The sequence below is a fragment of the Mustelus asterias genome, chromosome 19, assembly GCF_964213995.1.
Source record: "Mustelus asterias chromosome 19, sMusAst1.hap1.1, whole genome shotgun sequence".
Classification (NCBI taxonomy): Eukaryota; Metazoa; Chordata; class Chondrichthyes; order Carcharhiniformes; family Triakidae; genus Mustelus; species Mustelus asterias.
The window spans coordinates 1,505,638-1,530,218 of NC_135819.1; the positions used below are offsets into that span (position 1 = coordinate 1,505,638).

Genomic DNA, 24,581 nt, shown 5'->3' on the forward strand with positions numbered 1-24,581 from the left:
TGTCTTCGGATATGAGGGGTGCGTGTCACAAACAATGTGTTACCAGTCAGAGGGAATAATCCTCTGATTGGTAAGGTTGCCCTCTATGCAATGGGCTCTTGCCACCTGTGCTAATGAACGCATTCCCACCAACAGGAAATTGTCCATCTCACCGAGAGGATTGTCGACATCTCCAAGTGGGAGAGGCTGGAGCCTGATGTCAAACACAGTGCAGCCTCGCAACTGCTGCAAACCGTGTCCATTTCCATGATGACCGCTGCTTTGAGGGCACCAAATAGGACATTGACAGCATCGTCTCAGTTTCTGGGTAAGTCTCGACCAGATTTTAACTCAATAATTGGTTTGCAGTGTGCTGCACACTGCCACTCACCTTTGACAAGAGCCTCAGCACAGGGTCAGGAGTAGGCCATTCTGACCCTCGTGATTGTTCTATCCCACCATCGTAAGAAGTCTCACAACACCAGGTTAAAGTCCAACAGGTTTATTTGGTAGCACAAGCTTTCGGAGCGCTGTCCCTTCATCAGGTGAGCGCTCTGAAAGCTCGTGATTCCAAATAAACCTGTTGGACTTTAATCTGGTGTTGTGAGACTTCTTACTGTGCCCACCCCAGTCCAACGCCGGCATCTCCACATCATATCCCACCATCCAATGAGATTATGGCTGGTCTGCACCCTAACTCCACCCGTTTGCTCCGTGCCCTTATCAATGTCCAATTTAGAATGATCAGTTGAGCAATTATGGGTCTGGAGTCACGTGTAGGCCAGGCTGGGCAAGGATGGCAGATTTCCTTCCCTAAAGCGGCAAAAGTGAACCAGACGGGTCCTTGTGACAATCGGTGATGGCTTCAACGCCACCATCAAATCTATTTTTAACCTACTGGGGGAAATCGAGGGTTATGGGGATAAGGTGAGAAAGTGGAGTTAAGGATAATCAGATCAGCCATGATCTCATTGAATGGCAGAGCAGACTCGATTGGCCGAATGGCCTTTTTCTACTCCTATATCTTATTACTGACTCTCGTTTTATATTCCAGACTTGGAATTCAAATTCTGACCAGTCATCGCAGAGGGATTTAAAACCTCGTCTTTGGAGCCGATATTTCTGGCTCCAGTACAGAGCCATCCCTCCTACTTACGTAGAAGAAACATAGAAAAACTACAGCACAAAACAGGCCCTTCGGCCCCACAAGTTGTGCCGAACATATCCCTACCTCTTAGACCTACCTATAACCCTCCATCCTATTAAGTCCCATGTACTCATCCAGGAGTCTCTTAAAAGACCCTATTGAGTTTGCCTCCACCACCACTGACGGCAGCCGATTCCACTCGCCCACCACCCTCTGTGTGAAAAACTTACCCCTAACATCTCCCCTGTACCTACCCCCCAGCACCTTAAACATGTGTCCTCTCGTAGCAGACATTTCCACCCTGGGAAAAAGCCTCTGAGAGTCCACCCGATCTATGCCTCTCAACATCTTATACACCTCTATTAGGTCTCCTCTCATCCTACGTCTCTCCAAGGAGAAAAGACCGAGCTCCCTCAGCCTATCCTCATAAGGCATGCCACTCAATCCACGCAAAATCCTTGTAAATCTCCTCTGCACCCTTTCAATCTTTTCCACATCCTTCCTGTAATGAGGCGACCAGAACTGAGCACAGTACTCCAAGTGGGGTCTGACGAGGGTCTTATATAGCTGCATCATTATCCCCGGACTCCGAAACTCAATCCCTCGATTGATAAAGGCCAGCACACCATCCACCTTCTTAACCCCTCCTCCACCTGCGGGGCCGATTTTAGAGTCCTATGGACCTGGACCCAAAGTTCCTTCTGATCCTCTACAGTACTAAGAGTCTTTCCCTTTATATTGTACTCCTTCATCCCATTTACAACCCACAGTTCAGGTCTCTTCCACAAGTGGAACCATCGACATTTAACCTGTCCAATATTTTTGAAGACATTTCAAATCAACTGCTAATTTTCCCTTGTTCTGGAGAAAACAGCCCCAATGTTGGACAGTGCTCATTAAAATATGATTGAGACTTTGAGATGTCCAACAATGTGATAAATTCATTGCCCTTACACTTTTCCAACAGAGTGTAGTATCCAACTGGAACAAATGTTGAGGAGTGGGACAAAACATACTGGGAGAGTCGGTTTAGCTCAGTTGTCTGGATGGCTGGTTTGTGACCCGGAGCAACAACAACAGCGTGGGTTCAATTCCCGTACCCGCTGCCTCACTGCGCCAGGGACCCGGGTTCAATTCCCGGCTTGGGTCACTGTCTGCACGGAGTCTGCACGTTCTCCCCGTGTCTGCGTGGGTTTCCTCCGGATGCTCCAGTTTCCTTTGAAAGACGTGCTGGTTAGGGTGAATTGGCCGTGCTAAATTCTCCCTCAGTGTTACCCGAACAGGTGGCGGAGTGTGGCGACGAGGGGATTTTCACAGTAACTTCATTGCAGTGTTAATGTAAGCCTACTTGTGATGATAATAAATAAACTTGCCCCTCGCCTGAGATGTGGTGATCCTCAGGTTAAATCACCACCAGTCAGCTCCCCCACCCCCGCCCCCCCACCACTCAAAGGAGAGAACAGCCTATGGTCATCTGGGACTATGGCAACTTTACCTCACCTAAAATATGCTGGCAACAATTCCCTAACTTCAGGCAGAGTTCGCCCAATCACAGTGTTGGACCAGTAAGTTGAAAATTGAAGGTTTCTTTTGAATTTAGTTATGGGGTGAAATAATCCATGCGTTTCAGTATTCCGATAAACTTGATTTTATTGCTGAATAAATTGGGCCTGTATTCTCAGGAGCCTGAGAGGCAATCTCATTGAAACAATATTCTGAAGGGGGTTTGATAGGGTGGGCGCTGAGAGACTGTTTCGGCACATTGGTCGGAGAGTCGAAAACACGAGGGCACAGTCTCGGGTTAAGGGGGCCTGAGACTGAGATGAGGAGAAATGTCACCCCTCCCCCTGCCTTCTACTCATTCCTTACCCTTGCTCAGGTTGAGGCTTTTAAGTGACCAATAAATGACCACTGCAGGGCGTTTAGGAAGAATAGACAGGAAGGAAAAGGTGGTGGGGTCGCGCTATTAATAAGAGATAATATCAGGGTAGTACTGAGGGATGACATAGGCTCTGAGGAACAAAACGTGGAATCATTATGGGTAGAGATGAGGAATAGTAGAGGGAGAAAGACACTAGTAGGTGTGGTATATAGGCCCCCAAATAATAATGTTGAGGTAGGGAGGGCTATAAACAAGCAGATAAGGGATGCGTGCAAAAACGGAACGGCAATAATCATGGGGGACTTCAACATGCACATTGACTGGCAGACTCAAGTCGGTAAGGGTGGAATGGAGGAAGAGTTCTTAGAATGCTGTCGGGATAGTTTCCTTGAACAGCATGTTACGGAACCGACGAGGGAACGAGCTATTTTGGATCTGGTATTGTGTAACGAGGTAGGTAGAATTAAGGATCTTATTGTGAAGGACCTTCTTGGGTCTAGTGACCACAATATGGTCGAATTTCTGATTCAGATGGAAGAGGAGAAAGTTTGGTCTCAAACCAGTGTCCTCTGTTTGAACAGAGGGAAATATGATAGGATGAGGGATGAATTGGCTAAGGTAGACTGGGAGAGCAGGCTGGCAGGTAGGATAGCTGAGGAACAGTGGAGGATTTTTAAGGAGATCCTTTTCAGTTCTCAGCAAAAATATATTCCAGCAAAAAACAAGGATTGTAAGAAAAGGGAGAACCAGCCGTGGATAACGAAGGAAATAAAGGAGAGTATTAAAATAAAAACAGCTGCGTACAGAGTGGCCAAAAATAGTGGAGAAACAAGTGATTGGGAAAAATTTAAGAAACAACAAAGAGAGACTAAGAAAGCGACAAAGAAAGGAAGGATAGACTATGAAGCTAGGCGAGCAATTAATATAAAAAATGATAGTAAAAGTTTTTATAAATATATAAAAAGGAATAGAGTGGCTAGAGTGAATGTTGGACCCTTGGAGGACGAGAGGGGGGAGTTAATAGTGGGAAATGAGGATATGGCTGAGTCTTTAAATAAGTTTTTTGTGTCGGTCTTCACGGTGGAGGACACAAATAGTTTGCCAAATATTAACGATAGAGGGTTGGCAGCAGGAGAAATACTTAATACAATTAATGTTACCAGAGAGGCAGTGCTGGGTAGACTAATGGGACTGAAGGTGGACAAGTCCCCGGGTCCGGATGGAATGCATCCCAGGGTATTGAAAGAAATGTCAGAGGTAATAGTGGATGCGTTAGTGATTATTTATCAAAACTCATTGCATTCTGGGGTAGTGCCGGTTGATTGGAAAACGGCGAATGTTACGCCGCTGTTTAAAAAAGGAAGGAGACAAAAGGCGGGTAACTATAGGCCGGTCAGCTTAACGTCTGTAGTAGGGAAAATGCTGGAATCCATTATTAAAGAGGAGATAGCAGGGCATCTGGATAGAAATGGTTCGATCAATCAGACGCAGCATGGATTCATGAGGGGAAAGTCGTGCTTGACGAACATGTTGGATTTTTATGAAGATGTGACTAGGGCGGTTGATGGAGGAGAACTGGTGGATGCGGTGTTTTTGGATTTCCAAAAGGCGTTTGATAAGGTGCCCCATAAAAGGCTGCTGAAGAAGATTAGGGCACACGGAGTTGGGGGTAGTGTGTTAAAGTGGATTGGGGACTGGCTATCCGACAAGAAGCAAAGAGTCGGAATAAATGGGTGTTTTTCCGGTTGGAGGAAGGTAACTAGTGGCGTGCCGCAGGGATCGGTACTCGGGCCGCAACTGTTTACCATTTATATAGATGATCTGGAGGAGGGGACGGAGTGTAGGGTAACGAAGTTTGCAGACGACACAAAGATAAGTGGAAAAGTGAATCGTGTGGAGGACGGAGAAGATCTGCAGAGAGATTTGGACAGGCTGAGTGAGTGGGCGAGGATATGGCAAATGGAGTATAACGTTGATAAATGCGAGGTTATACACTTTGGAGGAAATAATAACAAATGGGATTACTATCTCAATGGAAACAAATTAAAACATGCTACCGTGCAAAGGGACCTGGGGGTCCTTGTGCATGAGACGCAAAAGCCCAGTCTGCAGGTACAACAGGTGATCAAGAAGGCAAATGGGATGTTGGCCTATATTGCGAGGGGGTAGAATATAAAAGCAGGGATGTCTTGATGCACCTGTACAGGGCATTGGTGAGGCCGCAGCTGGAATACTGTGTGCAGTATTGGTCCCCTTATATGAGGAAGGATATATTGGCATTGGAGGGAGTGCAGAGAAGGTTCACCAGGTTGATACCGGAGATGAGGGGTTTGGATTATGAGGAGAGGCTGAGGAGATTGGGTTTGTACTCGTTGGAGTTTAGAAGGATGAGGGGGGATCTTATGGAGACTTATAAGATAATGTGGGGGCTGGATAGGGTGGAGGCGGAGAGATTCTTTCCACTTAGTAAGGAAGTTAAAACTAGAGGACACAGCCTCAAAATAAAGGGGGGTCGGTTTAAGACAGAGTTGAGGAGGAACTTCTTCTCCCAGAGGGTGGTGAATCTCTGGAATTCTCTGCCCACTGAGGTGGTGGAGGCTACCTCGCTGAATATGTTTAAAGCGCGGATGGATGGATTCCTGATCGGTAAGGGAATTAAGGGTTATGGGGATCAGGCGGGTAAGTGGTACTGATCCACGTCAGATCAGCCATGATCTTATTGAATGGCGGGGCAGGCTCGAGGGGCTAGATGGCCTACTCCTGCTCCTATTTCTTATGTTCTTATGTCCCACCCATCCTCAAACTTTGGGCTGGCAGATTGAGTTTGGGGTCGGTGGAGGGGTGGAGGTGGGGGGGGGGGGGGGGGGAGTGGGGGTGGAGAGGGAGGGACAAGAGGGGGAGGGGAGTAGGGAGATGAGGGGAGGTGGGTGAAGTTGGGGGGATGGAAGGGGGGCAGCCCGAAAGATGATCCTGCTCGGGCCTCGGACCGGAAGAGAGGCGAGCATCTCCTCGAATGCCCTCTGTTCAACAATGAGTTCTCCCCCCCGCCCACCCACACCTTCTGCTGCAACCCACCTCACAAAGTCTAGAATCATACACTTTAGCATAGCCAATCCTTAACTCCCCTCCACTGGAGATCCCTTGCTCTTGGCCTCTCCAGTAAGACCTCTAGACCCCCTTTCCCTCACCCACCCACCCCCCTCCCAACCCCCCCCCCCCCCAGGCATTGCATCAGTTGCCCTGAGATCCCACACTCTGACCTCGTCCTGCCTGGACATCCTGGACTGAGACTCTGGGGAATGCTTGCAGTTCCAATCCTGTCCACTGACGTTTCTGGTGCTGCAGAGACTAGATTGGCTGCAGCTCCCTGAGGAGGAACTTCCTCTCGAGGGCACGAGAGGCGGACGTCCCTCCTCCAGCATTCAGGTGGCAGGAAGGGATGGGAAAACCTGCCATGCTAAACCCCCGGCTAGCAGTGCCGAACCTGATTCTCTGGTCAAATATCCCATTGCTGAATGAGGAAGTGCATGGTGTGTGAATAACACAGTGGTTCGCACTGCTGCCTCACAGCGCCTCTGGAAACCCATCTTAGAATTAACTTTACCTCATGGGCGGTACAGTGATTAGCACTGCTGCCTCGGATGTCTGTGTGGAGTTTGCACATTCTCCCCGTGGGTTTCCTCTGAGTGCTCTGGTTTCCTCCCACAGTCCATAGATGTTCAGGTTAGGAGATTGGCCATGCTAAATTGACCCTTAATCTCAAAAAATGTGCAGGTTAGGGAGGGATTAGCGGGATTAATACATGGTGTTACGAGAATAGGGCCTGGGTAAGACGCTCTGTCGGAGGGTTTGTGCAGACTCAATAGATTGAATGGGCTGAATGGCCTCCTTCTGCTCTGTCGGGATTCTATGATTGTGAAGTGAGTTGGGATATCTTGATAAGAAGGGTATGATGCTGATCCATGATCCTCCTGAGTGGTAGAGCAGGCTCTAATAGTCTATAGTTGCTCTCATTTCCTGCTATTCTGATGGAGTGAGTTCCCTTGCACCTTCGATTATTTCCCCTGGATAAGCTGGGACATGTAATTTAATCAGCGATCACCCTTAAACAGACAAATCACATGACTGCTCATCTTCTCAGATCTTGAAATACGGGTGCATCGAGGAAACATCTTAGAGGATGAAAGACTTACGTTAGACGTGAGGGGCAATGAAATGCAGCTATACTGGAGAACCGCCGCCGGGAGCAGCCATCTAGGTAACGCCAGCCATTGTTACAACAACGACAACTCGTGTTTAAAGAACAAAGAAAAGTAAAGCGCAGGAACAGGCCCTTCGGCTCTCCAAGCCTGTGCTGATTGTGATGCCCTAACTCAAAGAAAGAAAATGCAGGAATAATTAGGGAATAAACATAGACTGGAGAATTCCTCCCTAGCCCCCTCTGGCTATAACACGTCCGAGACCAAGTGCTGTCTTTATTCTTTCATGGGATGTGTGTGTCGTTGGCTGGGCCAGTATTTGTTGCCCATCCCTAATTGCCCCTTGAACTGAGTGTCTCGCTCAGCTGTTTCAGAGGGCAGTTCAGAGTCAACCACGTTGCTATGACTCTGGAGACACATGTAGGCCAGACCGGGTAAGGATGGCAGATTTCCTTCCCTAAAGGACATTAGATGGGTCATGGTCACCACCACAGACACTAGCTTTCAAATCCAGATTTTGTTAATTGAATTTAAACTCGACCAGCTGCCATGGTGGGATTTGAACCCATGTCCCACGAAGCATTCGCCCGGGCCTCTGGATTGCTAGTCCAGTGACATTACAGGATGGCACAGTGGTTAGCACTGCTGCCTCACAGCGCCTCTGGAAACCCAGCAAGTAATACACGGGGAAAACTGTTAGATCCATGAAGTGAATGATTTTACAGCACTGCTTGTGGGCTGAGGAAAGCAGGAATATTATCTCCAGACCCGACAAGTTTAACTTAACCTCAGCAATCAACCTTTCGATTTCCACTCCCCCTCCCCCCCCCCCTCCCCCCCCCCCCCCCCGGCCCGCCACCTCCACGACCCCATCTCCCAATGCCTCCCAACACCCACCAGGAGGCCAGACTTTCTCTTCCCTAAGATCCCCTTCTCCCTACCAATACACCGCCCAACAATCTCTCTCTCCCTCTCTCCCTCCCTGCTCTGTGCTCCTTATCTGTGGCCTTGTCCGCACTTGACAGGCAGGGATTCAAATTCCAGGAATTTAATTGATGCTCTGTGGTTAATTTCCAGAGAAGCCTGTACATTCAGAATTCCCACCTGGAACACTCCTTCCCCTGCACCCTCGCTGAAAAAATATACCTGGGCCGCTAACTCTGCTCCTCTCTCCAGACTTTCTGCACCCCCGCATCGTTATCGTTTTGGTTGGTGTAGCATCTTCCTACTCAATTTCCAAAGTGGCGCTGGAGCGTGGCGACATCTTACAAGCTGTGTCCACCACACCCCCAATCCTATGGTTTACTCTTGTTCTATGCTTTATAACTTGTTCTATGCTTCTATCTGGAGTAAGGGGAAATATGAAGACATTAGACAGCAAATTAGAGGAGTAAATTGGAAGGAGGTATTCTCGGGGAAATGTACTGAAGAGAGGTGGCAGTTTTTCAAGGAATGTCTGTCTAGAGTTCTACAGGACAACGTTCCGAGCAGACAGGGAGGTGTTGGTCGGTTAAAGGAACCGTGGTGCACGAAAGCTGTGCGGGACCTAGTCGAGAAGAAAAGGAAAGCGTACAAAAGGCTCAGAGAGCTTGGCGAAGATAGGGATTTAGAAGAGCATACGGCTTGTAGGAAGGGATTAAAGAAGGAAATTAGGAGAGCCAGAAGGGGTCACGAGAAGGCCCTGGCAGGTCGGATTAAGGAGAACCCTAAGGCGTTCTATAAATATGTGAAGAGTAAAAGATTGAGACGTGACGGAATAGGGCCTATAAAAGGTGAAGGCGGGAAAGTCTGTACGGAACCAGTAGAAATGGTAGAGGTGCTCAATGAGTATTTTGCCTCGGTTTTCACAGAGGAGAAGGACCTGGGTGGATGTACTGCGGGCGTGAGGTGGACTGAAAGGATTGAGTATGTGGACTTTAAGAAAGAGGTTGTGCTGGAATCTTTGAATGGCATCAAGATAGATAAGTCGCCGGGTCCGGATGGGATGTACCCCAGGTTACTGTGGGAGGCGAGGGAAGAGATTGCAGAGCCTCTGGCGATGGTCTTTGCGTCGTCGATGGAGACAGGAGAGGTGCCGGAGGATTGGAGGATTGCGGATGTTGTTCCTATTTTCAAGAAGGGGAATAGGGATAGCCCAGGTAATTACCGACCGTTGAGTCTAACCTCAGTGGTTGGTAAGCTGATGGAGAAGATCCTGAGGGACAGGATATATGAGCATTTAGAGAGGTTTAGTATGCTCAAGAATACTCAGCATGGCTTTGTCAAGGGCAGATCGTGCCTTACGAGCCAGGTGGAGTTCTTCGAAAATGTGACTAAACACATTGACAAAGGGAAGGCGGTAGATGTGGTTTATATGGATTTTAGCAAGGCGTTTGATAAGGTCCCCCATGCAAGGCTTCTAGAAAAAGTGAGAGGGCATGGGATCCAAGGGGCTGCTGCCCGGTGGATCCAGAACTGGCTTGCCCAAAGGAGGCAGAGAGTGGGTATAGATGGGTCTTTTTCTAAATGGAGGTCGGTCACCAGTGGTGTGCCCCAGGGATCTGTTCTGGGACCCTTGCTGTTTGTCATTTTCATAAATGACCTGGATGAGGAAGTGGAGGGATGGGTTGGTAAGTTTGCCGATGACACAAAGGTTGGTGGGGTTGTGGATAGCCTGGAGGGATGTCAGAAGTTACAGAGGGACATAGATAGGATGCAAGACTGGGCGGAGAAGTGGCAGATGGACTTCAACCCAGATAAATGTGTCGTGGTCCATTTTGGTGGGACAAATGGGATGAAGGAGTACAATATAAAGGGAAAGACTCTTAGTATGGTAGAGGATCAGAAGGACCTTGGGGTCCGGGTCCATAGGACTCTAAAATCGGCCCCGCAGGTGGAGGAGGTGGTTAAGAAGGCGTATGGTGTGCTGGCCTTTATCAATCGAGGGATTGAGTTTAGGAGTCCGGGGATAATGATGCAGCTATATAAGACCCTCGTCAGACCCCACTTGGAGTACTGTGCTCAGTTCTGGTCACCTCATTACAGGAAGGATGTGGAAAAGATTGAAAGGGTGCAGAGGAGATTTACAAGGATATTGCCTGGATTGAGTGGCATGCCTTATGAGGATAGGCTGAGGGAGCTCGGTCTTTTCTCCTTGGAGAGACGAAGGATGAGAGGAGATCTAATAGAGGTGTATAAGATGTTGAGAGGCATAGATCGGGTGGACTCTCAGAGGCTTTTTCCCAGGGTGGAAATGGCTGCTATGAGAGGATACAGGTTTAAGGTGCTGGGGGGTAGGTACAGGGGAAATGTTAGGGGGAAGTTTTTCACACAGAGGGTGGTGGGCGAGTGGAATCGGCTGCCGTCAGTGGTGGTGGAGGCGAACTCAATAGGGTCTTTTAAGAGACTCCTGGATGAGTACATGGGACTTAATAGGATGGAGGGTTATAGGTAGGTCTAGAAGGTAGGGATGTGTTCGGCACAACTTGTGGGCCGAAGGGCCTGTTTGTGCTGTAGTTTTTCTATGTTTCTATGTTTCTATAACTTTATTCTAAATCTTTAAACTCTTCAACAATGCTCTAATTCATTAAGTTGATCTTTCTCTACACCCTCGCTATGACTATAGCACTACATTCTGCACTCTCTCCTTTCCTTCTCTATGAACGGTATGTTTTGTCTGTATAGCGCGCAATAAACAATACTTTTCACTGCATCCCACCACATGTGGCAATAATAAATCAAGTCAGCTTGTCGTTTACTGCCATTTCTCCCCACCAGGTGTCGCTGCCGTTGGCTTTATTGCCTACAGCAATTTGGAATCCATTTTGGATGGAGACTTTGTGGATGAAGAAGGTGGGAAAGGGGAAAAGATGGGCGGGAGTTACAAGCTCAACTCCGACGTGGTGACGGTGACTATGGGAGACGGGCGGGGAACAGAACTGCGTGAGCCCTTCAACTTCACTCTGAGGCACAAAGAGGTTTGTCATCGACTCCATTTCAGTTCCATTTCTGGAAGCTCATTTGTCAATCGCTGATATGTTTTTCCTCCGTCCACCCATGATTTATTGGAGGGCTTTCCACTGTCCAGTGTGTGCTATTGTTGCCAACCAGGTCAGCTGCGACCACTCAGAAAGGAAAAGGTTCATTTTGTATCTTCACCTTTGATTTTTTTTCTCACTTTAAGGGCGAGATTTTCCAGCCCCGACACCAACAGGTATCGTCATGGGCGGGGTGGGAAAATTTGGAGAGTTATTCAAAGTCAATAGGTGGGATTTTTCCGTCCCACTGCATTGGTTGAGTGGCATAGCGGCATGGGAAATATGAGGGAAAGGCAGAAAATCAGGTTCACGCCCGGGAATTTGAACAGCAGTTCGGGCAGAGTGAAAGTTCAGATGAAGGCCAGGACTCTCCAGCCTTGCCCGCGGCTGGCATTCTCCAGTCCCGCTGCAGTGAATGGAACTTTGGCTGAGTGCCAAATACTCCATTCTCACTGGCAGCAGTGGCGGGCATAGAATCCCTACAGTGCAGAAGGGAGGCCATTCGGCCCATTGAGTCTGTACTGATCACAATCCTACCCAGGCCCTATCCCCATGCATTTACCCTAGCTACTCCCCCTGACACTAAGGGGCAATTTAACTTGGCCAATGCACCCTAACCTGCACATCTTTGGACTGTGGGAGGAAACCGGAGCACCCGGAAGAGACACACGCAGACACGGGGAGAACATGCAAACTCCACACAGACAGTGGCCCAAGCCGGGAATCGAACCTGGTTCCCTGGCACTGTGAGGCAGCAGTGCTAACCACCAGGTCGGAAGAGACCGGAGAATTCCGGTCAAAGTCTGGGGAATGACCTCTGTTAAAGCTGGAATTATGTGGCAGCTTATCATATGTGATGAAGCGGAAAATCTATTGCTTCGCCCTGAGGAATTCCATCACCAACATCACGTGGGGAGATGTTGGCCTCGTGGGATTATTGCTAGACTATTAATCCAGGAACTCTGCTAATGTTCTGGGGACCTGGGTTCGAATCCTGCCACAGAAGATGGTGGAATTTGAATTCAATAAAAAGAATCTGGAATTAAGAATATACTGTTGACCGTGAAACCATTGTCCATTATCAAATAAACCCATCTGGTTCACTAATGTCCTTTAGGGAAGGGAATCTGCCATCCTTACCCTATCTGGCCTACATGTGACTCCAGAGCCACGGCAATGTGGTTGACTCTCAACTGCCCTCTGAAATGGCCTAGCGAGACACTCAGTTCAAGTGTGACTCAGAGTGGGCAATAAATGTTGGCCAACCAGCAAGACCCTTATCACATGAATGAAAAACTAAAGGTGTACCTGCACCACATGGACTGCATCTTCTCAAGGGCAATTAGAGATGGGTATTAAAAGCTGACCTCATCAGCAACGCCCACATCCCATGAACAAATAAATGAATGAATAAACTATATGAAAAGTTTTTAAAAATAATCCAGAGACTATTACCTTTGTAATACTACCTTTTAATTTAGCCGCTAATTGCTCATACTCAGCAGGACCTCTTTCTTAGTCCTACCTATGTCATTGGTACTCAAGTCGATCACAACTGGAGCCTACCCCCCTCACTCCCAAGTTTCTCTTTAGCCCATGGAGATGTCCTAAACCGCCATGTCCTAAAAGGGCGGCTTGGTAGCACAGTGGTTAGCACTGCTGCTTCACAGCTCTAGGGGCCTGGGTTCGATTCCCGGCTTGGGTCACTGTCTGTGTGGAGTTTGCACATTCTCCCCGTGTCTGCGTGGGTTTCCTCCGGGTGCTCCGGTTTCCTCCCACAGTCCAAAGATGTGTGGGTTAGGTTGATTGGCCATGCTAAAATTGCCCCTTAGTGTCCTGAGATGCGTAGGTTAGCGGGATTAGTGGGTAAAATATGTAGGGATATGGGGGTAGGGCCTGGGTAGGATTGTGGCCGGTGCAGACTCGATGGGCCGAATGACCTCTTTCTGTACTGTAGGGATTCTATGGTTCTATGAACCCTTTGGGACTTGCGCTGTCAGCTGTAAAGAATGGTATCTATCTCCCAAACTGCTGTTCCATATAACTACAATCTCCCTTTTTATTCCCGCCTCACACAAATGATCCATTGTGTCATTACTTTCCTGTTGAGTCTCGAAAATATTGTGCTAGTAACCTGCTTCTCTGTTCAGATCACCAACAACCTGTCCTGGTCCCCCCATGCTCACAATATCGTTAAGAAAGCCCACCAATGCCTCTACTTCCTCAGAAGACTAAGGAAATTTGGCATGTCAGCGATGACTCTCACCAACCTTTACAGATGCACCATAGAAAGCATTCTTTCTGGTTGTATCACAGCTTAGTATGGCTTCTGCTCTGCTCAAGACTGCAAGGAACTACAAAGGGCGTGAATGTAGCCCAATCCATCATGCAAACCAGCCTCGCATCCATTGACTCTGTCTACACTTCTCGCTGCCTCGGCAAAGCAGCCAGCATAATTAAGGACCTCACACACCCCAGACATTCTCTCTTCCACCTTCTTCTGTCGGGAGAAAGATAGAAAGTCTGAGGTCATGTACCAACCGACTCAAGAACAGCTTCTTCCCTGCTGCTGTCAGACTTTTGAATGGACTTACCTTGCATTAAGTTGATCTTTCTCTACACCCTAGCTATGACTGTAACACTACATTCTGCACTCTCTCGTTTCCTTCTCTATGAACGGTATATTTTGTCTGTATAGCGCGCAAGAAACAATACTTTTCACTGTATCCCAATACATGTGACAATAATAATTCAAATCAAATCATTTCCTCAGAATGTAAGAGAGGGGAGTGACCAAGTTGTCTATTAAACCTGATTTAAGCCCAGCAAGCCACTCAGTTTGCGGGTGACTCAGGATGGGTAATAAATTTAAAGTTTATTTATTTGTTAGTGTGACAAGTAGGCTTACATTAACACTGCAATGAAGTTACTGTGAAAATCCCCTAGTCGCCACACTCCGGCGCCTGTTCGGGTACACTGAGGGAGAATTTAGCATGGCCAATGTCTAACCAGCATGTCTTTCAGACTGTGGGAGGAAACCGGAGCACCCGGAGGAAACCCACGCAGACACGGGGAGAATGTGCAGACTCCGCACAGACAGTGACCCAAGCCGGGAATCGAACCCAGGTCCCTGGCGCCGTGAGGCAACAATGTTAACCACTGGGCGGCACGGTGGCACATTGGTTAGCACTGCTACCTCAAAGCACCAGGGACCCAGGTTCGATTCCCAGCTTGGGTGACTGTCTGTGTGGAGTTTGCACATTCTCCCTGTGTCTGTGTGGGTTTCCTCCAGGTGTTCCAGTATTCTCCTGCAGTCCAAAGATGTGCGGGTTAGATGGATTGGCCATGCTAAATGGGAGGGAACCGAGATGAGGTGACAGGGAGTGAGGAGGGTAGCCTGCAAATAAAGAAGGATTGTAGACAGAGTAAGAGGGAGAATAGATGAGTGATGGAGAAGGGGAGAGCTCAGACCAAAGGTTTGAGATGTGTCTATTTTAACGCCAGGAGTGTAGTGAATAAAGTGGATGAGCTTAGAGTGTGGATCGATGCTTGGAAGTGTGATGTGGTGGCCATTACGGAGACGTGGGGACAGGGACAGGACTGGATACTTCAGGTGCCGGGTTTCAGATGTTTCAGAAAGGACAGAGAGGGAGGCAAAAGATGGGGGGAAGTGGCACTGCTGATCAGGGATAGTGTCACAGCTGTAGAGAAAGTGGACGCCGTGGAAGGATTGTCTACGGAGTCTCTGTGGGTGGAAGTTCGGAGCAGGAAGGGGTCGATAACTTTGCTAGGTGTTTTCTATAGGCCGCCCAACGGTAACAGGGATGTTGAGGAGCAGATAGGGAAACAGATCCTGGAGAGATGTAGGAATAACAGGGTTGTCGTGATGGGAGACTTTAATTTCCCAAACATCGATTGGAATATCCCGAGGGTAAGGGGGTTGGATGGGGAGGAGTTTGTTAGGTGTGTTCAGGAAGGTTTCCTGACACAGCAGGTGGATAAGCCCACAAGAGGAGAGGCTGTACTCGATCTGGTACTGGCTAATGAGCCTGGACAGGTGTCGGATCTTTCAGTGGGGGAGCATCTTGGAGATAGTGATCATAACTCTATCTCCTTTACGCTAGCATTGGAAAGAGATAGGATCAGGCAAGCTAGGAAAGTGTTTATCTGGAGTAAGGGGAAATATGAAGCCATCAGGCAAGAGATTAGAGGCGTTGATTGGAAGGGGGTATTCTCGAGGAAAAGTACCAAAGTGAGGTGGCAGATTTTCAAGGAATGTTTGTCTAGAGTTCTGAATGACAACGTTCCGATGAGACAGGGAGGTTTTGGTAGGTTATGGGAACCGTGGTGCACGAAAGCTGTGCTGAACCTAGTCAAAAAGAAAAGGAAAGCGTACAAAAGGTTCAGAGAGCAATGAGTATACAGTTTGTAGGAAGGGACTTAAGAAGGAAATTAGCAGAGCCAGAAGGGGTCACGAGAAGGACTTGGCAGGTAAGATTAAGGAGAACCATAAGGCGTTCTATAAATATGTGAAGAGTAAAAGGATGAGATGTGAAGGTATAGGACCTATAAAATGTGAAGGTGAGAAAGTCTGTACAGAACCAGAAGAAATAGCAGAGGTGCTTAACGAATACTTTACCTCGGTATTCACAGTGGAAAAACAACTGGGTGGTTGTACTACAGGATTGCGGCGAACTGAAAAGATTGAGTTTGTGGACATTAAGAAAGAGGATGTGTTGGTAATTTTGAATAGCATCAGGATAGATAAGTCGCCGGGACCGGATGGGGTGTACCCCAGGTTACTTTGGGAGGCGAGGGAAGAGATTGCAGAGCCTCTGGAAATGATCTTTGCGTCATCGATGGAGACGGGAGAGGTTCCAGAGGATTGGAGGATTGCGGATGTGGTTTCTATATTCAAGAAAGGGAATAGGGATAGCCCAGGAAATTACCGACCGGTGAGTCTAACCTCAGTGGTTGGTAAGTTGATGGAGAAGATCCTGAGGGACAGGATTTATGAACATTTAGAGAAGTTTAGTATGCTCAAAAGTAGTCAGCACGGCTTTGTCAAAGGCAAATCGTGGAATTCTTTGAAAATGTGACTAAACACATTGACGAAGGAAAAGTGGTAGATGTGGTTTACGTGGACTTCAGCAAGGCATTCGATAAGGTCCCCCATGCACGATTTCTCGAGAAAGTGAGAGGGCATGGGATCCAAGGGGCTGTTGCCTTGTGAATCCAGAACTCGCTTGCCTGCAGAAGGCAGAGAGTGGTTGTAGATGGGCCTTTTTCTGAATGGAGGTTGGTCACCAGTGGTGTGCCCCAGGGATCTGTTCTGGGACCCTTGCTGTTTATCACCTTCATAACTGACCTGGATGAGGAAGTGGAGTGATGGGTTGGTAAGTTTGCCGACGACACGAAGGTTGGCGGTGTTGTGGAAAGTTTGGAGGGATGTCAGAAGTTGCAGAGTGACATAGATAGGATGCAAGACTGGGCGGAGAAGTGGCAGATGGACTTCAACCCGGATAAATGTGTAGTGGTCCATTTTGGCAGGTCAAATGGGATGAAGGAGTATAATATCAGGGGTAAGACTCTTAGCAGTGTAGAGGATCAGAAGGACCTTGGGGTCCGAGTCCATAGGACTCTTAAACCGGCTTCGCAGGTGAAGGAGGTGATTAAGAAAGCGTATGGTGTGCTGGCCTTCATCAATCGAGGGATTGAGTTTAGGAGTCGGGGGATAATGATGCAGCTTTATAAGACCCTTGTCAGACCCCACTTGGAGTACTGTGCCCAGTTCTGGTCGCCTCATTACAGGAAGGATGTGGAAGCCATAGAAAGGGTGCAGAGGAGATTTACAAGGATGTTGCCTGGATTGGGTGGCATCCCTTATGAGGATAGGTTGAGGGAGCTCGATCTTTTCTCCTTGGAGAGACGAAGGATGAGAGGTGACCTGATAGAGGTTTACAAGATGTTGAGAGGTATAGATCGGGTGGATTCTCAGAGGCTTTTTCCCAGGGCTGAAATGGTTGCTACGAGAGGACACAGGTTTAAGGTACTGGGGAGTAGGTACAGAGGAGATGTCAGGGGTAAGTTTTTCGCTCAGAGGGTAGTGGGTGAGTGGAATCGGCTGCCGTCAGTGGTGGTGGAGGCAAACTCGATAGGGTCTTTTAAGAGACTTCTGGATGAGTACATGGGACTTAATAGGATTGAGGGTTATAGGTAAGCCTATATATAAGCCTAGGTAGGTAGGGACATGACCGGCGCAACTTGTGGGCTGAATGGCCTGTTTGTGCTGTATTTTTTCTATGTTCTATGTTCTAAATTGCACCGTAGTGTCAGGGGGGACTAGTTAGGGTAAATCGGGATAGGGCCTGGGTGGTATTGTGGTCGGTACAGACTCGATGAGATGAATGGCCTCCTTCTGCGCTGTCGGGATTCTATGATTCACTGTGCCACCGTGCTGACCTTATGCTGGCCAACCAGCAACATCCATATCAAATGAATGAATAACTATAGGTGTACCTACACCACGTGGACTGCAGTGGTTCAAGAAAGCGGCTCACAACCATTTTCTCAAGGGAAATTTGAGGTGGGTATTAAATGCTGATCTAGTCAGCAACATCCACATCCCATGAACACAGAAATGAATGAATAAACTGTATGAAAAGTTTAAAAACTGGATGACTAATACAGAAACTTCAGAATTTGCTCATCTATTCCTCTCGAATGAATGTGTGAATTTTACCACAGTTTATACCAAAGCGTAGAATTTCTATGAGGCTCCCGATGAGGTAATGCTCGGGAGAAAATCCCAATACCTGCACTTTTGAAATAAATGAACACCTTTATCAAATTTCCAAGCAAACAACACACAACATTCTTGTAAAATTACGTGCGTCTTACTTTTGCAAGTGATTGCAATGGACGTGTAATAGCCCCACTTTCCTAAGGTGACACACTACCATGACAAATATTAGAACGGTCACGATAACAACTGTTTGCTTGTTTGTTTCTTTGCTCGGCACAGGAAAAAAACCCAAATGAAATTCCGGTTTGTGTCCATTGGGAAAACGGGAAGGAGCGAAGCTTCTGGTCTCCCAGAGGCTGCAAGATAGTCACCTTCACCGGAAACTGTACAACCTGTGGATGCCTGCACCTGGCGAACTTTGCAATCCTAATGGCTCCTGTCGAAATAGAGGTAGCATACATCCTGTACAAGCCTTTTGCACAAAGAAATAACACTGGCAGACCCCAAAAGATTTTCCTTCCGTCGACATCCCTCCATGGCCTCGCTCCTCTCTATCGCTATTAACTCCTACAATCCGTCTTCCTCCAGTTCTGGCCACCTGTCTATGCCCCACTCTGTGCCACACGGTAGCACAATGGTTAGCATTGCTGCCTCACAGCGCCAGGGATCCGAGTTCAATTCTGGGATCGGGTGACTGTGGAGTCTGCACATTCTCCCCGTTTCTATGTGGGTTTCCTCCGGGTGCTCCGGTTTCCACTCACAGTCCAAAGATGTGTAGGTTAGGTGGATTGGCCATGCTAAATTGATCCTTAGTGTCAGGGGGATTAGCAGAGTAAATACGTGGGGTTACGGGGATAGGGCCCTGGGTGGGATTGCCATCAGCTCCTTGGGCCAAATGGTCTTCTTCTGCACCCAAGGGGATTCGATGATTCTATCAGTTGACCTGCCTGTGACTTACTTATCTATCTCTGTCTTAAATACACTCAATGACCTGGCCTCAGCAGATTTCTGAGGCAATAAATGTCATAGATTCACCACCCTCTGGCTGAAGAAATTCCTCCTCATCTCAATTCTAAACCCTTTACTCTGAGGCTGTGCCCTCGGATCCGAGTCTCTCCAACTAATGGAAACCTCTTCCCCACGTCCACTCTATCCGGCCTTTCAGTGTCTGTAAGTTTCAATAAGATCCCCCCCTCATCCTTCTAAACTCCATCGAGTACAGACCCAGGGTCCTCAAACACTCCTCATAAGTCTAGCCTTTCATTCCCGGGATCATTCTCATGGACCTCCTCTAGACCCTCTCCAAGGCCAGCACATCTTTCCTTAGATACCCGTTGCCCACAACCCCATAACCCTTGACTCCTATGTAGATCAAAAATCTGTCCAACTTGAATATATTCAATTCAATACATCCGAAAGGGTTTCGAATTTCGAGTTGTATATTCTCCATGGGTGGCACGGTGGCACAGCGGTTAGCGCTGCTGTCTCACAGCGCCAGAGACCCAGGTTCGATTCCAGTCTCGGGTGGGTGACTGTGTGGGTTTCCTCTCATAGTCCAAAAGATATGCAAGTTAGGTGGATTGGCCATGCTAAACTGGCCCTTCGTGTCCAAAGATGTGTAGGTTGGCGATTAGTGAAGTAAATATGTGGGGTTACGGGGATATGGCTTGGGTGGGATTGTTGTCAGTGCAGATTTGATGGGCTGAATGGCCTCCTTCTGCACTGCAGGGATTCTCTGATTCTATGATGTGAGTTAGTGCCGCTGTTGCTCTGTTTCTTTTGCAGGGTGAATTTGCCCTTGAAGTAATCAGCCTCATCGGAATTAGTGTGTCCCTCATCTGCCTCGGAATTTCCATCCTCACCTTCGCCTTCTGTCACTCCATCCAGCGGGAGACTCGGACCATTCACATGAACCTCTCTCTGGGCCTCTTCTTGGCGCTGTTACTGTTTGTAACCGGGATTTCCAGGACAGGGAACAAGGTGAGGAAATTCCAATTCAAACTCACTTCTCCCCCAATCCACCCTTGAACTGTCATTGCAACCCGCACTCTACTGGACTGCATATGAGACTTGTTGGTAAAATTAAAGCCCATGGGATTAAAGAGTCGGTGGCAGTACGGATGTGAAAGGGACATAAAGCAGAAAATAGATTGGAGAAGGTTTATCCCAGAGACCATATTAGGACCACAGCACTTTTTGATGCATAGCAATAACCTGGTCTTGGATATACAAGGTATAAAGTCTGCACACCATAGAATCCCTACAATGCGGAATGAGGCGGCACGGTAGCACAGTGGTTAGCACTGCTTCTTCACAGCTCCAGGGACCTGGGTTCGATTCCCGGCTTGGGTCACTGTCTATGTGGAGTTTGCACATTCTCCTCGTGTCTGCGTGGGTTTCCTCTGGGTGCTCCGGTTTCCTCCCACAGTCCAAAGATGTGCGGGTTAGGTTGATTGGCCATGCTAAAAAATTGCCCCTTAGTGTCCTGAGATGCGTAGGTACAGAGGGATTAGTGGGTAAAATATGTAGGGATGTGGAGGTAGGGCCTGGGTGGGATTGCGGTCGGTGCAGACTCGATGGGCCGAATGGCCTCTTTCTGTACTGTAGGGTTTCTATGATGATTTCTATGAGGCTATTCAGCCCATTGAGCCTGCACTGACAACAATTCCACTCAGGTTCTATCCCTCTAACCCCATGTATTTACCCTGCTAATTCCACTGACACTAAGGAACAATTTAGCATGGCCAATCCACCTAACCCACACATCATTGGACACTTGGGGGCAATTTACCAAAGACTAATCCACCTAACCTGTACCTCTTTTGGAGTGTGGGAAGAAACCGGAGCGCTCGGATGAAACCCATGCAGACACGGGGAGAAGGGGCGGCACAGTGGTTAGCACTGCTGCCTCAGCGCCAGGGACCCAGGTTCAATTCCAGCCTCGAGTCACTGTCTGTGCGGAGTTTGCACGTTCTCCCTGTGTCTGCGTGGGTTTCCTCCGGGTGCTCTGGTTTCCTCCCACAGTCCAAAGATGTGTAGGTAGGTGGATTGGCCATGCTAAATTGATCCTCGTGTCAGGCGGATTAGCAGGGTAAATATGTGGGGTTACAGGAATAGGGCCGAGGTGGGATTGTGGTCGGTGCAGACTCGATGGGCTGAATGGCCTCCTTCTGCACTGTAGGGGTTCTATGATTGGACGGAGCATGGAACTCACCTCACCGAGATCCTGCTCACTACACACATTAAAATTGGGGCTTTGTAGAAAAAGCTGTCAGAAGTTTGCAAAACAAGGAGATAAAGACCTGTAAATATACAACCGCGATCAGGTCCTGCACTGCACACGGATCTGGCAGATTCAATTCAAGCAAACCACAACTAGTTAATAACAGAACATAACAGGGACAAACACAGCGGCCACTAACCGACGATACCCTAAACCAGCACCACAGCAAGAAGAGAATGGAAAAAAGGTGACATTAACAGGCTGAATAATAATCTCACTTCCCCAAACAACCAGGTCAAATATAAAACCCACACAAGTTTGAACTGTGAGTGACTTTGTTTTGAACTCATCCTTACGATTGCAAGGCTCGAGCATCAGAGCGTAATTTCCTGGCCCCGTTACGGTGTCCGTAAAATGCGGTGAGTCTTCCGAAAGTCCATTAACGTCGGCGGGATTGGAAAACCCCACCGGCTGAGAGTCTGGAAAATTCCACTGTAAGTATCTCCCCACTCGTGAGGTGTTATCTTATAAAGGTTTATTTTCTTCTCAAGGGGAAGTTGTATCAATACCGATGAACCTCAAAATTCTCCCACTTTGTGACTAAGTGCCGTGGCTGGGGCCGGGGTGTTTTCAGTCGCAGAGGTGGGTGGGAAAATCCACCATATCTTCCAGCTCTGACCTCATTAAGTATGCACTCGGGTGCTTTACACTCTGTTCAGTGGTGGGATGGCCTGGATGTTGGGTAGTCCACCATGTCGCAAGGGCGTCCAACATCACTGATCCGCTATTGAGGAAATAAGACAGACAACCTAAATATGAAGATAGATCGCTGGGAGCACTCTGAGACTGGAAGACAGGCGTCCTGAGAACAGAGGTGGATCTCTGAGATCATTCTGAAACCGCAAGATGGACCCCCTTCAAGACGCAGAATTTGGAACATCCACCTGCAGATGCTCCCCTAACCCATTGTCATGGTGTTCCAGGGTCCAGGGTTGTGGGCGGTTGACATCCTCAATTCTTGGAGGTAGCCCCAGGCATTGTTCGGATAAGTCCCGACAACTGCACAGTGGTCAGCACTGCAGCCTCACAGCACCAGTGACCCAGCTTCGATTCCGGCCTTGGGCGACTACCTGTGCGCAGTTTGCATATTCTCCCCGTGTCTGCGTGGGTTTCCTCCGAGTGCTCCGGTTTCCCCCCACAATCCAAAGATATGCAGATTAGCTGGATTGGCCATGATAAATTGCCCCTGAGCGTCCCAAGATGTGTCGGTTAGGTAAATTAGCCATGGTAAATTGAAGTACTTTTTGAAGTGTCGTCTCTGTTGTAATTTCGGAACGCTGACAGCCAATACAGTATGTGAGCAACATCTTCCCACAATAGCAATGATAATGGCCCGATACAGACAAACCAGTATAACTTGGAAATGAAGTGTACCAGTAAATCCTGCCTGAACTGGTCTTGTGTGGCTTAAAATGGAACTCCAAAATTCCTGATTTTTACTGGGATTTCAAAAATTCTGCACTTGTTTTCCCTTCTCTGTGATGTTGATTGAGGGATTAATAGAATATTGGCCAGGACACTGGGGAGAACTCCCCTTCTTTTCTTTAACATGCTGCCATTGCATTTTCTCAAACCCCCACGCAGACAGATGGGGGGTCTTGTCAAAGATCAGCACCTCTGACAGTGCAGCGCTCCCTCGGTACTGCACTGGAGTGTCGGCCTCGATTTATCTGTCCATAAATGGTTGTGGTAAGGTTATCGTTTTGTTTTTAAGATGTTGCCCATCTACATTGTGGGGTGAGTCCCAGGCTCTGAACTTCCTTCCCAGGACCTCTTAGCCCCTTTGTCCTCCTTTTAAGAAGCTGCTTCGCACCTATCCCTTTGATGAAGCTTTCAGTCAGCTGTCCTCATAACTCTTGGTGCGATTTTGTGCCACAAACTCCTGTGAAGCACTTTAGGACATTTTATTATGTTAATGGAGCTAAATGTATCTTGTTGTAGACTTGGACCAGGCAGTATTTAATGGAGGCAAAGGGTGTCTCACTCATCCCCTGCATTGTTTCTTATCATAGAATCCCTGCAATGCAGAAGGAGGCCATTCAGCCCATCAAGCCTGCACCGACAACAATCCCACCCAAGCCTTATCCCCATAACCCCATGCTAATTCCCTATCACTGAGGGGCAACTTAGCATTGCCAATGCACCTAACCAGCACATTTTTCAGACTGTGGGAGGAAACCGGAGCACCTGGAGGAAACCTACGCAGACACGGGGAGAACATGCAAACTCCACACAGACAGTGACCCAAGGCCAGAATTAAATCGGGGTCCCTGACAGTATGAGGCAGTAGTGCTAACCACTGTGCTTCTGAGGAATTAATTAAGACAGGCACTTGACGGGACAGCAGTGGGCCTTCCCCTGGTGTGATGGACCTAGATGGGGCCATATTCCCGCTCCCTGTGAGCTGTCGGCCAATCAGAGGCTGGAAGCTCAATTGAGGCACAGCGCCACTGGCATGAGGGTGGCTGCTGCCAGTATAACACCCATTGGAGGTCTTGGTTTGTGGATGGGCCCAAGTTTACAGGCAAGTGATGACGGGGAGGGGGGGGGAGGGAATTTTGGGGGTGGGGGGGCAACAATGGCAGGGCATTAGCTTTCAGTGGGCCCATGAATGAAGGACTAACCAGGAGTTCATGAGCAACTACGCATGGGAATGCTTGTGGTGCAACCCACACAGTGAGTGCCGCACACCCCACCCCTACAACCCGCCTCTGGGTTTGTTCCATGGAGATGGGATGAGGCTATTAAGAGGGCATTCATTATCCACATAAATGTCTCAATTGGTGGTGATAGGGGAAGGTCATTCATAGAATGTCCTGCCATGGTCTCAATTGGGGACGTGGAGATCAGAAGATGGTGGGGTCACCACCTGCCACCCTCCCACCTGATTAAATGACCCACCACCGCCATAGGGAAGGGTGTGAAGAAGAGGAAGATACATGGCTTTGGGGAGCAAAGTGTGGCAGTGGGATTAATTCTGGACTACTCTCATGCAGAGCCAGCACAATGATGATGAAGTAAATTGACCTCTTTCTACTCTGGAAGGTTTGATGATTGTCTGGTAGGTTCCTGACTGTTGGGTTAGGTCTGGCAAGGTGCAGGGTCAAGGTGCAGGGTCAAAGGTAATCAAACATTGAATATTAAGAGCTAAGATTTTCCTCTTTGTTCTTAATATGATCTGCGCACAGATCAGGAGGAGTGCATCAGATCCATGCTCTCCCTGTCTAGATTGGCCCAGTGCATTCCTGAGAACATATTTCACTGTCAAAGGTGCTGATCATTCAGATTATGCCATTAAAATGTGGTCCCATCTCCTCTCTCAGTCTGTGA

General features: G+C 48.2%; 1 protein-coding gene across 1 annotated transcript in view; it reads left to right on the top strand.

The window, feature by feature from the left end:
- Positions 1 to 24,581, top strand: part of LOC144507618 (adhesion G protein-coupled receptor E3-like) — a 66,306-nt gene that overhangs the window by 16,385 nt on the left and 25,340 nt on the right. Inside the window, exons 7-11 of the mRNA XM_078234772.1 lie at positions 136 to 307; positions 7,150 to 7,266; positions 10,964 to 11,163; positions 18,248 to 18,425; positions 19,746 to 19,948. Coding sequence (XP_078090898.1) covers positions 136 to 307; positions 7,150 to 7,266; positions 10,964 to 11,163; positions 18,248 to 18,425; positions 19,746 to 19,948 — 870 coding nt within the window. The remainder of the gene's footprint in view (positions 1 to 135; positions 308 to 7,149; positions 7,267 to 10,963; positions 11,164 to 18,247; positions 18,426 to 19,745; positions 19,949 to 24,581) is intronic.